The sequence below is a fragment of the Accipiter gentilis genome, chromosome 10 (genome assembly GCF_929443795.1).
Source record: "Accipiter gentilis chromosome 10, bAccGen1.1, whole genome shotgun sequence".
NCBI classification, from domain to species: Eukaryota; Metazoa; Chordata; class Aves; order Accipitriformes; family Accipitridae; genus Astur; species Astur gentilis.
In genome coordinates, this window is record NC_064889.1 from 8122950 (window position 1) to 8137119 (window position 14170).

The window sequence follows — 14170 nt, forward strand, 5'->3', positions numbered from 1 at the left end:
AGTCCCAGTAAAGTAAAAGCTGAAATACTGTCTTTGTGCTTCTTGAGGAACATAAAGAGCCTGCATTGCTCTGGTGTATACGTACATCATTTTTTCCCAGGCTATATTTGATAATTACCTATCCTGCCATTGATCAGTAAAATTCTAACTTTTTTTTGTAATTATCATATTTCTCTGTATACTGTCTTTGAACAGCTACTTCATTCTGATTTTAGTCAAGTTTTCTTCTGAAAAACATAAGTAGTCTGAGTACTAGTGCAAGAGTGAAGTTGATAGATGGAAGAAGTAGAAGCTACACAATCACTGAGATGGCAGTAGAGACATAAAGCTGTATTCTGCTTTGTTTGGGCAGGCGCTTACATCTTTACAGACTCTTGCTAAAGCTAGGAGCTTTCATGGCAGAGGTAATAGGGTTGAGTCTCAGTTTATCTCACTTCTTTCTAAAAAGTTACTTCCAAGTGCCAAGAAACAAAATGTAGTCGTCTTTGACGCAGCTGACTGCCTGCTTGGCACCTAAAGAATGATCAGCAAAGGAGATCCTTCTGTATTAGTAACAGACTATATAATCTTGGACCCTAGTGACAAAATGGCAGGCCACCTTTTTGTGTGGAGATATATATATATATATATATATATATATATATATATATATAAAAAAATTAACCTGGCCTTCAGTTTATTTTATTTGCTCTTAATACAGCAGTCAATAAAGCTGTTGAAACTACACCATTTTTTTTATTTTGCTTTCTTCATAAGGTACCTAATTAAAGGGTAGCCTATAAAGGGTTCATGTTTTTAAAATGTTGCAAACTTTGGCATGTTGAAGAGAGAAATCCTGTGACTGAAGATAACATTCATTCCTGACTGTTAGTATGTCTTGCTTTCTATCAAGCAGCACAACATACCAATTTTGCGTTACTTCTCTGTTGAAATTGCAGGAAAAAACCCCATTTACATCGTCATGTATTGTGAAGCTGTCATTAGATCACTGATCTGTTGTAATACGAAAATAGGTAACATTAGTCCTGATGCTAGTGGCTCATTCTTTTAATTAGGAAGGTGAAGAGTTTTATTTTTTTTCTCTGTTGTTTTTAAATGTGCATTGATGAATTTTCTTTTCCTAGCAAAGAAGGTGAATGGAATAGACCCAGGAGGTGGTGGTGGCGGCATCGGCAGTGCCAGTGGTCAGCAGACGCCTTTGTTTGAAACTTACTCTGATTGGGATAGAGAAATCAAAAGGACAGGTGCATCAGAGTGGAGAGTTTGTTCGGTCAATGAAGGTTATATGATATCTACTTGGTAAGTTTCTCTTGTAACACCAGTAGAAGAAAACAAGGCAATTATGCTGTCTTTTCCTGTTTCCTCTACCAAGGCCTCTATCCTACCTAACTGTGCACTTCACTTCTTAGATGTGCCACTCTCTGAAGAGGCCCTCAGTTAAAAGATCCTGCAAATGTTGTCATTAAAGGAAATGTTATATTTTGGGGCATCTGTTGCTTTCATGCTTTTGTACTTCCCTTTGAAACATGCACATTTCTAAACAAATACATCTGAGCTGTACCAATGATATATAAGATCATGGAGGCATACAGGACAACCAGTTAGCACTGCTGTATTACTAGGGGCTGGTGCATTATAGTTTAACAGAGTTGGTAACACAGCATTGCAGCAAGAGAAAAGCTGGTCAAATACATAGGGAAAAGTAACCTCTTGCATCATATTTTTTTCCCAAGCCTTCCAGAATATTTTGTGGTTCCATCTTCCTTAGCAGATCAAGACCTTAAGCTGTACTCCTACTCTTTTATTGGGAGACGAATGCCAGTAAGTGTAGTCTTTATTCTGTTACTGTTCTTGATCGTTGTACAATATTAAAGATACGTATGTCTCTTAACATAGTTTTGTGTGTAGCATTAAGAAAAAAAATTCTGTGGAACAACACTAAATTGCATTATTTTGTTTCTTTTGTGGTTTTTTTCCCAAATTAGTTATGGTCCTGGAATCACCCTAATGGGAGTGCCCTCGTAAGAATGGCCAACATTAAAGATGTATTGCAACAAAGAAGAATTGATCAAAGGTAAATCATTAGTTATGTTATTCTTTAATCAGATGTGTAGCATAATGCAAGTGACTGTGTAACATACAGCAGCAATTGGTAATTGAGAGGCTACTTGCTTCATAATGTTGTAGTGCAATAGCTTTTGAGAAACTGTTCTCTGAATATAATTCTGGCACAATTTCTATTCGAGGTCCACTTCAGTTTCAAATACTGAATAATTTTACAAATTTTAAGGGACATTTATTTTTTAGACAGCAAGTCATTTAGATGAGAGGATTTACTGATAAAAGGAACAGACTTAATCTTTTCTATTGATGTTACTATATTACACCTTATGTTGGTGGAGATTTTCTTACCTGCTTCAGCAAGACACAGTAAAAATTATTTATTTGTGGCGTTGGGAAATACAGTCTATAGATTTAGCGCCACAATGCACTCGGTATTTCTGTGAAGTATTTGTCATTCATTGTCCTTGATGAAAGATGAAGGCATTTAGAGCCTTGCATAAGTAGTTTACTAGCTTGGTAAAAAAGCTTTACTAGCTTTTTTCCTTTGGTTTAATTTGGAAGGTGACTTTTTGTAGTAGTACAAACACTTGCACTGTGTGTATGTTAGGCTGGATCTCTGAGTTTTATTTGAAACCCTGTCAGATTTCCTGGCTTTATAAACTTTATATATGTTCTGTTTATTTAGCCTAGATAAGTCTTACTAAAGATTGTGGAAAATTAAAAATTGAATAGATCTCTTTAACTGTAAGTCAGCCTCAGATTTTCATTTCCCAAATTTGTTGTTTTAATGATCCAGCGTTTCCATTATTTTGTTTTTTAACTAACAGATACCAAAAATATTTGAGTCAATAGCTTTGTGGCAGGAGCAATATATCTCCCGAATATAAACTAGAGTATTTTTTTTTTAAATAAGGTGCATGTTTTATGTGGTTTTAGTTGTTTGCAGTTAAAGACTGTGGCATGTTTCTTGAAAGACTGTTTCTCTCTGCTCTAATAATAAAATGGCTGATTCTTTTATTTAGGATTTGTAATGCAATAACTCGAAGCCATCCTCTAAGAAGTGATGTTTACAAATCTGATCTGGACAAGTGTCTCCCCAACATCCAGGAAATCCAGGCTGCACATGTCAAACTCAAACAGCTGTGTGTTAATGGTATGCTGGACTGTCCTTCTTTCATGGTGGTTACTTTCTTGAAATACAACAAATTCTACTAGATCTGGCTAACAGGAATAGTTATTTGAAGTTGTTCTGCATTCTTTGTTGCAGAGCCTTTTGAAGAAACTGAAGAGAAGTGGCTATCCTCACTGGAAAATACTCGCTGGTTAGAGTACATTAGGTTTGTACCATTAATAAAATGATGGCTAATGAGATGTGAAAAACTTTCACCAGTGTAAATAAGCAGTGAATCTGTTGAAGGATTCTCTGTTCTAATATATGAGTTAGGTAAATATAGATATTCCAAATATTTTTTCTTCTAGAGTGCAAACCTGTTATATTAACTGTTGTATCATTTTGTTTTCCTGTCTAGATCATTTCTTAAGCATTCTGCTGAGCTTGTATATATGATGGAGTGTAAGCATGTTTCTGTAGTTCTACAAGGTAATCCAATCATATAGCATGCTGTATTCTTAGCATTAGTATGATAATGTAGATAAAAACATTTAGATAAAATCATCTTTACACGTAAACCCCATTGCTTCTAAATATTTTAGGTATTTGAGGAACTAGAAAGGAAAATAATTTTGTTATGTCTCTGAACTGTAGTGTAGTCCACAGCATCAAAGGAATATTTTGAGTCTTTGTGGTTTTTATTCTGATAATGATATGACAGAATCAAAACATTAGGGTGAACTTTTGTAGTGTGTTAACTGGTCTAATACTCCATGCATAAGCAATGTCAGTTTTATTCAGAGCTCCTATGTACAAAAGTATTTCACTAACAGTGGCTGCTGTTGTGTAAATGCAAACAGATATTCCAGAAAAAAAAAGACTCTAAAATATTTGCTCATATCAAGATCAGAAATTTTGTAATTTCTGTAACTTTTACAAGACCCGTCCAGCTGGTATATCCCACTCTCCCCATATAATGACCTTCCAAAAACTGCTTCAGGGTGGAAAATCTGTTGAAAAAATTCCAGCACCATGAACACCTTCCTTCTTAGCACATCTTGGTTTAAATATGAGGTGTTGGGTGGGTATTTTGTTCTTGATGAATGTATTGTAGTGCTGGATACTGCAGGAACCTTTTCTGTTGTATGAGTCTCAGTTAAAAAAAAAAAAAAAAAAGTGTTTTTTTTCTTCTAGGTTTTTTTTTAAACTATGAGAACCATTATGGCAGCAAAAAGCATGTTTTAAAAGAAATTAAAAGAAAAATACTAGACCTAGTTGCTGCTTTTTGAGATCTAATTCTGTATACGTGTATATATATACACCTTATATATTTCATACATTCTGTATGTTATTCACAGAGGAAGAGGGACGGGACCTGAGCTGTCTTGCTGCATCTCTCATTCAAGTCATGCTGGATCCCTATTTTCGAACAATTGTTGGATTTCAAAGCTTAATACAGAAGGAATGGGTCATGGCAGGATATCAGTTTTTAGATAGGTGTAACCACTTAAAGAGATCTGACAAAGAGGTAAAAATGAATTGTATTTGTATGTGATAACAGTATCTGGTTAATATCAGCCTGAATATTTATTCACACAGAAATCTAAAAGTAAAAATATTTTTTGATACTTTCAAATCTCATTAAACTAATGTCAGAAAAAAAGGAGTCTTTGTCCAGGATAGAGATATATTTTCTTTATCTTCTGTAGCCTTGTGAGAATCAGTGAAACACCAGGTGCAATCAAATGTTGCTGGGTTTTTATGTTGCTTCAGTGTTATACATGAAGAGGTCCCAGTGTTACAAATGCTAGCACAGCCCACACTTAAGGGGTTTAGGAGTGGTTTGGAGGGGGTGGTTTGTTTTGTTTGTTTTACCAAGGGTATCTGTTTTCATCCCTAGTTTTTTGAATGCGAAGTCATATCAACGTGCAGTACTTTGAAAAGTACTGAGCTGATAGGGAAGCACTGCAGCTTTATGAACTGATACACAGCTGCCAAACAGATTAATAGAGGGTAGCATAGTGCTTGATTTTCAGTATTTCCAGCTAATCTTATTTGGCCTTTTCATCGCAAAGGAGCAACTTGTAATTGCAGTTGGAAAAATAGAGGACCCTAGGTTAGCAGCCTTTTTTGGGGACAATGCCCAAGAGTAACAGAAAAGCAGCATCCCCCGAGAGTGGAGCCAACAGATAAACTGAGGACAGTGAGCACTAAGCAGGGAAAATGCATGTAGGATAAAGAAACTGAAATACCAAGGGCGAAATAATGCGAAAGCAGATGTTTTGACCCTAGGAAAGGATATACAGACAGGTGAAATTGAGAAGAGGAAAGTATTTCTAAAACTTTACATAAATGATAGTTTATACTTTTGCTATTCATGGGCCACTGTGGAAAGAGCTAGAAAGTGTAGTGAGAAGTTAATGTGGCTGAATCATAAGCCCTCCAGTGACTCCAAACAGGGAAGAAGTATATACATTGTGAAAATAAGGCCGATTAGTAAGGAAGGCTCATACAAGCACTAATTTGGAAATAATGAGGGACATACAAGATGGCAGAAAGCATTTTTGCAGCTACATGAGTATGAAGAGAACCCAGGAAAGAATTGACTGGCTTCTTACAGAGAAGGGAAGGCTGTGGAAAGGTAATGCTGAGAAAGCCAGTTCACATAGTTGCTTGTGAAAGTGGCTAAACAGGAATACAGGGCTTTACAGTTGCATAAAATCATACAAAATGGAATACTCCAAATAGATTACCCTGTTGGGGAATGTACCGGAGGTATAGCTGAATACCCTAATGGAGCACTAACTGCAAAGAAATTGGTGTGACTTGGGAAAACCTTATGTTAAGGCTAATAATTCTCTGTTTCTTTTCCCAGTCTCCTTTGTTCTTGATGTTTCTTGACTGTGTTTGGCAGCTGCTAGAACAATACCCAGCAGCCTTCGAGTTTTCTGAAATGTACTTGACCATATTGTACGACAGTGCACGTATCTCATTGTTTGGCACTTTCCTTTTCAATTGTCCTCATCAGCGAGTAAAGGAAAGCACTGTGAGTATGAAGTGTTCCACATACTTTTCAAATAAGAGACTTCAGCATGCCCTTCTGGAAATAACGTCATCTCAACTAAATGGTATTCCTTTGTATTTTTCAAAATGTCACACTCTGTTTGGGGCAAAATATTCAGCTCCCCAGATGAATATGATCAGAATGTTCTTTCAGGTGATCTTTCCGTAGACAGTTGGCATAGACAGTCTTTTTTTTTTTTTTTCCTAGAAAAGCATTGTTATTGTACATTATTATTTGTACTCCTCTAGGAAACAGATTTTATATCTGGAACTGCTAAAGTAGAATGACGGGCAATAAACAGAATTTCACACTTCAGGCAAACTTTGAAATCTGCTGATGTAATTGTTTAAATAGTTGAAAAAGTTGGAAAAGACTGTTAAGTTTAAAGGTATTTAAAAAACTGAATACTTAGATCAGTTTTTGAAAACTGGAGCTTATCAGAACTGTGTGTAGAAAACATTTGATGGCTAATAAAGTAACTAAGTAAAACTTACTTATTTTCTTAAATATTTTCCCTTTAAAGTTTTAGGTAGCTACCTTACAAAGAAGTACAGCATTAAGGGACCATTAGTGTATTCTTGAAATAGCAGTTTGGGGGATTTAAGAGTAAACAAACAATTTAATATCATTGAAAATTAATTTTTGCTGAGTAAGTAGTCCTGCCTCTGCATTGCACAAATGAAAAACAGGGTACAGCTGTTTTCTCCAGCAGCAGACTGTCTTGCTGCTCTGTTGCTTTCATCCACAGCCACCTCTAAATTATATCCCTGCTCTTCTATGCTCAATAGTTATGCACTGGTTTATAATTAAGATTTGTGAATAAGCCTATTTTCTTTGATTTTAATATGCCTGAATGTTAACTTTTGCAGGAATTTGCCATAAGCAAAAATATTCAGCTGGGTGATGAGAAAGGCCTCAAATTTCCTTGTGTTTGGGACTGGTCTCTTCAGTTTACAAGCAGGGACCGCCTGCTCTTTCACAACCCTTTGTATATTGGGAAGAGCGCGCCATGTGTACAAAATGGAGCAGTGAAAACTTTTAAACGCTCAAAGGTAACTATAGTGATGTCTGTGAATGGATTGTTTCTGTGCTTAACCATAAAGTGTTAATGCTTAAAAATGTAGTTATATAGTGTTTTACATCCTCAGTTTAGCAATAGGAGCATTAATTCTCTTTGCTTCCCAGCCTAAAGAAATTATTTTCTGTAGAAGTAAAGGTGCAGATTGTTGAGCCTTGTGCTCTGGGACATTTTCTGATAGGGCTGAGCTCACTGCCAACATTTGCCTTACTTCACCTGTGGAAAAGTGATGACATGCCACTTTTTTCCCCCAGGGTTGTCAGTTTTTTCAGTGAACACTGATTAATTTAATCATTCATTGCTTTAGAAAGCCTCAAAACCCTACATATTTCTTTTTAAAGGCTACAGGTGGCCACAGTTTGCCCTGTGAGTCCTGCAGTAGTGACTCACAAGCTCAGAACTGTTTAAAGGTCACATCATTTCTCTGGATGATGCAGCCTAGCAGCTCAGGGAAATCTGCTATTCCAATAAGCATAAAACTGGAAAATTACCGGTATTTATTTTCTGCAGAAAAACTACAGCTCCACATTGCGAGGTGTCCCCCCAGCATTAAAAAATGGAATCATCAGTGAGCAAGAGTTCCTTCCAAGAAGAAACTCTCTGATACTAAAACTGAAACCGGACTTTTTACAGCAAACAGAGAGTCAGAGTAACAGTATGGAACAGTACTTCAGAGACTGGTTTGCAAAGCCTGTTGATTTGCACGGTGTAATTCTGCCCCATCTCTCTGGAACACAAATAAAACTGTGGAAACTGTGCTACTTCCGCTGGGTTCCTGAGGCCCAGATTAATCATGGTGGCTTCATCACTGCTTTCCATAAAGTTTCTTTGCTGGCAGATGAAGTAGACATGTTAAACCGGAATCTTCGGCAGTACAAAAGCAACTCTTCTTTGCAAGGCAGCTGCTCAGAACTGGATCAAAGCAGGATGTACTTCAGAGCAAATGGTTTAAATGACACCTCTGAGGCCCCAGACTTTCTCTCCTCCTCATTCCCATTTTCTCCTGTAGGGAACCTATGCAGACGGAGCATTCTGGGGACACCTTTAAGCAAATTTTTAAGTGGGGCCAAAATCTGGCTATCCACTGAGACACTTGCAAATGAAGATTAAGATGATGCGGTGGTTTAAAGCTTTGGGGAGAACACAGCATATCATTTTGTCTTTTCTAAGTTAACACTGCTAAATGCGGCATTGAAAGCTGTAATAATTTTTATATACAAACGTTATGTAAGTTTTGCACAAATATTTAAAAGCAAAGCAAGTCATGCTTCAAATCGCACAATTTTGTCTTCAGTAGTTCTCATCTGCTAGGGCTTCTGGTCCCTAATTTCTTCTGTATTTTTGTGGTTTGGCTTATTATATGCGATGGAGCATTTCATTAGCTAGTTGAAAGGCATGGTGTGGTCATTAACAGGGCTTCTGCTTGAAATGTCTTTTTTCCCAGATAGTGACTGAAGTGACTCTTGTGCCAAGACAGCTTGGCAAATCAAAGTAGTTCAGTGCAGTGGACAGAGACCGACAGCTGAAATCTGGGAACAAGCTATTTATCAGATTGCCTCTTCAGGAAGAATACTTACATGCATACATACATACATACCAACGTTCCGTGACTTGGATCATCCTACATATGTGTTAATGCAGTGTGTATCCATGGAGTGGTTGTTCCCTTTTCTTTCTCTCCCCAAAAGGTATTCATTAACAATTAGTCAGATTTGTGCTCTTTGTCATGAGCTTGACTTTAGACTATAGGAATCAACTTCAGGACAATGCACTGTTAACCTTAAAACATTACTGTAGATATGGTTTTGCAGTAGCTTTAGAAGTGCCTTTAATTGGGAGGAAACAGTAGCAAGATTAATGCAGCTGACCTGACACTCCTCCCCCCCAACTTTTTACAATAGGTTGTTATGGTAAGTTATTGTTCCATCCCCTGCATCCTCCTCTCCGTTTCTGGAAATAACAGAAGGCCAGCTCAAGAGACAGCAGGTTTTTCTTCTTTAAGGTTAAGCTCATTTGTAAGTCTCACGAGAGCCTCACTTTTTAATGTAAGCACCTCAAATACTCAGCATTGTATCCCTGCATGGATCCTGATCCCTGCCAACCCTCTCCTCATCCTGTTGCAGGATGAAGTAGCTTTCAGGAGAATTCATACTTAAGCCCTACTGGGTTCCATAAAGGAGGACGTGCTCCAAGTGGCCAAATCCACGAGGGGTGCTAGTGCTGTTGTCACTTGTAAGCAGGTGCTGGAAGTAGAGCAGTTAGTGGTGCTGCCTTCTTACATACATGCATGTCCATATGGACAGTGCAATGGACAAGTGCTGCTTGAGGGAATTAAATCCAACAGCCTCCTCTGCTTAATGCAGTAGCCTCCTCTTCACTCTAAAAGCTTTTAAATGATACCTCTCCGCTGGATGCTGTGCCAGAAAATGTCTCAAGTTTCATAGGGAGAAAAGCAAGAAAGTATACTGGGAGAGTGGAGGAATAGTAATGTGTCATTCTCATAGGTTAAGGCTTTTGTTGGCTGACTTCTCTTAACAGTGAGGCTGCATTTTGTATTATCCGATTTCTGTGTAAAACACAAATGCTATTGAACCAATGCCAAGCTTCTATTCAGGTGCTGACTCAGAGGTTAAGGCACCGAAGGCCTTGTATGATAGACTACAAGCTATTCTCAGTTATTGGGGAGGGGGGGTGAAAAAGCTGTACGATAATAATATGCAGTATATTGCAGTTTAAAAAAAGGCAGGGAGGGATGGGATTTGGAGCTTTTCATTTGTTTGTAAAACCAAACTGGTCTTCAGCACAGCCTAAATTGCAACATGGGTTTTGGATGGCTAAGATTGCTCAAGGATTTATTTTGGAGACTACACATCTGGAGTGGCCTTATAGGTGCAAGCTTTGTGCTAGAAGTCCAGTGCATTCAGGACCCTGTTTTCCCCAGGTCTAAAAATTACCTAAGGTACAAAGCTGTTGGGGGGTACTGACTATGCTGCTTTCTTGCACTGTGTTTGGTTTGGTGGGGATAAGCAGGCAGTTTCATTGTAAAGGTGAGCTAATATGAGGTGTGGGGTAGACTTCCTTTTTTAACTAACCAAACCCCCCTTTTTTATGCAAAGCAGCCGAGCGTGTGTGTGCGTGCGTGTGCATGTGTGCGTCTGCACGCAGGCACGCACATGCATGTTATGACATAATGCCAGATTGGTTCTGGTCAACTGTTTGCGAGGAAGAAATGTGTATTCACCTCAATTGCCTAATTATGCTGCAAGACAGTCTGAGCATGTTAAATGGTCCACAAACTAGTGTTCATTTACAGCTTGCTGAAGCAGTCATCTGACTTACATTATTTCAAATGTTTGTATTAGTCTGCTTTTGTGATTTTTTTTTTTTTCATTAGCTTACTGCTTTCCCTGCCTTGATACTTGACATAAAAGACCTCAACCTGTGTGCTTAGTGTCTTTTGGTACCAATTTTTTTTTTTCTTTTTAAAATTACAGTTAAAACTATGGTGTCCTTTTCTTTTTTTCCTTAGAAGTGTAACTTTTGGTTTAAAGGTAACAAAAAAACGTGTAAATAAATTACTCCACACAGGCAGCTGGTGGAATTAAAAAAAAAAAAAAAAAAAAAAAAATCATGTTTAGGCTCATACCCTTTGGGGGAAAAAATGGGTACTTATTTAAACAGGATTGTCTTTTATAAGGAGATTTCAGACATTTTAACATTTCAGTTCTAAGTTGTGTACAGATGCTGCAGATGGTCTTTGTATTTTTTATATATATATATATAGCATGGGAGGGGGTTAAAAATAATATGCCTTTATAATAAAAGCTGTCTAAATATCTATTTGCCAAACAGACTTTGAAAGAAATTTTACACAGCTCAAAAAGGGGAGTTAAGCGAGCAGAGGCTGAGTTGGCGATGAGCGTGGGGGAGAGATGGGGGCACCTCCTGCAGGGAGGAAGGGGAGCTATCCACCTTTCCCTGGAAATACAGACAAGGTTCTGCACCCTCAGGGTTGTACAGGCCTTGCCTTCTGAGGAATTTGAACAACTACTGTGTGTCTGTGTGTGTGTGCATGCGTGCTTGTGTATATTGTTTCTTCCTCTTAAGTTAAACATCTTAATTTTTTTAATTTACTTTTGAAAGACAGGTACTAAGTGTTAATTTTAAAATTTTCTCCACTCCGCACAGTTGCCTTAGCAGTAGTCAGTAGGGACTGCTATGAACATCTTTTGTAACTTTCAAAAGCAATTTTGGGGTTTGAGTATGTATCTTTGACTTCCATGTACAGAGTACTGACATAAAAGTGTGTGTATATATATGTGTGTATGTATGTATATATATATATGTACACATTTTCAAATTTTAATTTCTGTTCACCATTTAAAACAAGATACTGTTAATGCCATTTTGGTGTTGCAAGAGTAGAGAAACTACCAAGCAGCTCATCTTTTTTTGTCTGTTTCTAGAAAATGTGCACTATTTTGGCTGTTACTGGCTGTTATATCATGACTTTTGTACTACACTGTAAACCATGCGGGGGGGAAATACGGAACGCTGGTAGATATGGTTAAAAGCGTACCTCCGGTGTCATTAAGTACTGCGAGGTAGAGTTTATTGTAGACTTAGTGATCATGGCAGTACAACTTTATTCACCATTTACTGCTATGTATTGAAGAGATTTCTTTCATTCCAGAAATGCATTGAAAAGTGTGTGTTTGTGTGTATATGTATACCCAGGCCTGCACGTGTGTTTAATGTGCACCTGCCTGCAATACCACTTTGATATTAACTGCCTTGTATCTTTAATGAAAATGTAGCAAGTGGGGCAAAGGTTTTGGCTTACTCTCAGAGGGAAAGACATTAAAACCAAAAAATTTCTAACATATATTTAAGCAAAGGACAAAATCTTAAATTTGCCTCTAACATAAGAGACAGAAATCTGTACCTCAAATTGCTCTAGGCAGTAGGTTTCTAATGCTGTTGCTGTGATGGTTTAGAGCTCACTATTTCAACTGAAACTAAAACCTTTGTGCCTGATAATGATTTATTGAGTAAAGTAGCAGTGCCAGGAAGATTGTAAAATCCTGATGCTGAGTTGTGAATGTGAAATAAATTAGACTAAATAAAAGTTCATACCTTTCCACAGCAAACTTCAGGTGGTTTTCTTTAACTTCCTCTAACAACAAAAACAACAAAAAATAGCAGGGGCTGTGTCTGTTTTTTCCAAGAAAAGCAGGGACAATGTGCTGTAGAAAGATGATTAATAAAAAAGATATGCAAATGATCTTAATTTCTCACTACATTCTGTTACAGTCTCTGCTGTTTGTACGGTAAGCAGAATTTCTGATATCAGGAAAACTTACTCAGTAGGAGAAAGAAGACTCCAGAGAAAAGATGTTGGCTATGGGTTAAAATTGAGACAAACCCACAGGATTTTGATGTCTTAAAAGAGAACTCATCCTTTTGGTTCCATTTCAATTGACTTATTTCTGAATAAGAAAAACACATCAATTTATGTGGGGCATAAGAAGTGACACACCACAACTGAGGGCAGCGATGTTGGCACTGAACACCTCCTCTCTATTATGAGAAATATTTCTCCTTTATACAGATCTTCACAACATAAGGAGCTGTTAAATTATCCTTTCATATGTAGCAGCGCATTAAAACAGCATTTAAAAAAAAGTTTTATGCCTTACTGTAGGCCATCATTGACCAGCTGTATTTTTTTACATTAAACTGAAGAATTGAAACACATAAAACAAAGTGGGGACAGTTAGAGAACCACGCTGGTCCTGACAATCCTGGAAAGGTGCTAAACTTGCACCTTGCAAGGAAACTTGCACAACAGAATGAACTCAGGCTACACAGGCAACACGGAAATGATCAGGACTTGATGCACCACATTTTTTTATTGCAGACACTGTTCTCAGTTGGTACTAGTGTGATTGCAGCTGTTTGTTTCTCTTTACTAGGCAACCCCCCCCCCCTCCAGATTACCTTTCATAGAATAAGTTATGAATTGTATATAGAAGAGAAAGGCTTTGGTCTGAACACAAAGTGACATACAGTAAATCACACTAACAGTCTTCTCAAACATTTTTAGAATGTTTTGTGCTAAAAGTAACTACAGTAATGTTCCAAGAAACCAGAATTTTAGAAGAAACTACTTTTAATAAGCAGCAGCTAGTAGTGTGTATCATGCCAGTTCCTTTAAAAACACCCATTACTCACATTGTCAACTGAGGCATTTACTCTTGCCTCCAACGGCTTGCACATGACAAACTTCTACTGTAGCGCCCAGCTTCTTCAGTTCACTCAGCCAGATTATCTGCTTGTGGGACAGGCGATCATTGGGACCTTTCACTTCCACCAGCTACAAAGAAATGTGGATGATTGATTAGTACTATGCCTGTGAAGGAACTGAAAGCTCATTAGCTCCCACAGACTAATGTAAGTACTCTTTTATGGCTGTTATTTACAACAAAAATACCATAGATTTAGCACGATGGATGGCTGAGTGGGTGCTAAGTTATTAATCCATGTTCCAAAGTTTAACTGTCAAGAGAATGAACTTTTATACAGTAAATATCCACCAAAACACAGATAGAGCCACTGCTGAGTGAAGCTACCTCATATTCAAAAATCGATTACCTGCAATCTCACCTGTTCCAGCTGATACTGACAGCAACTTACTTATTCAGAGGTTCTAGAGAACTAATTCCTGCTATTTAGCTGTGTTTTATAATAAATGTATAAGAAGTTGCTCCAGCAGCTATGTCCAATAGTCTCCTAATACCCATTCCACTGCCATGCAAGATAAGATACAAACCATGACTGTTTACTCAATTTT

The 14170-nt window shown here is 37.6% G+C and overlaps 2 protein-coding genes across 5 annotated transcripts in view; one reads left to right on the forward strand and one right to left on the reverse strand.

The window, feature by feature from the left end:
* MTMR10 (myotubularin related protein 10) overlaps positions 1-10705 on the forward strand; it is a 41773-nt gene extending 31068 nt beyond the window's left edge. Inside the window, exons 7-16 of the mRNA XM_049813329.1 lie at positions 1125-1299; positions 1734-1821; positions 1986-2074; positions 3087-3217; positions 3332-3401; positions 3594-3664; positions 4534-4703; positions 6051-6221; positions 7109-7291; positions 7828-10705. Of these exons, the coding sequence (XP_049669286.1) occupies positions 1125-1299; positions 1734-1821; positions 1986-2074; positions 3087-3217; positions 3332-3401; positions 3594-3664; positions 4534-4703; positions 6051-6221; positions 7109-7291; positions 7828-8427 (1748 nt within the window). The 3' untranslated portion in view covers positions 8428-10705. The remainder of the gene's footprint in view (positions 1-1124; positions 1300-1733; positions 1822-1985; positions 2075-3086; positions 3218-3331; positions 3402-3593; positions 3665-4533; positions 4704-6050; positions 6222-7108; positions 7292-7827) is intronic.
* The window catches only part of FAN1 (FANCD2 and FANCI associated nuclease 1), a 47511-nt gene that overhangs the window by 10740 nt on the left and 22601 nt on the right, over positions 1-14170 (reverse strand). For 2 of the 4 annotated variants that reach the window (XM_049813313.1, XM_049813312.1), the window contains exon 14: positions 13552-13693. In XM_049813313.1, the coding sequence (XP_049669270.1) occupies positions 13556-13693 (138 nt within the window). In that variant the 3' untranslated portion in view covers positions 13552-13555. Of the gene's footprint in view, positions 1-13122; positions 13694-14170 lie in introns of those variants that run through there. The other 2 variants (XM_049813311.1, XM_049813310.1) reach the window with 1 other exon arrangement.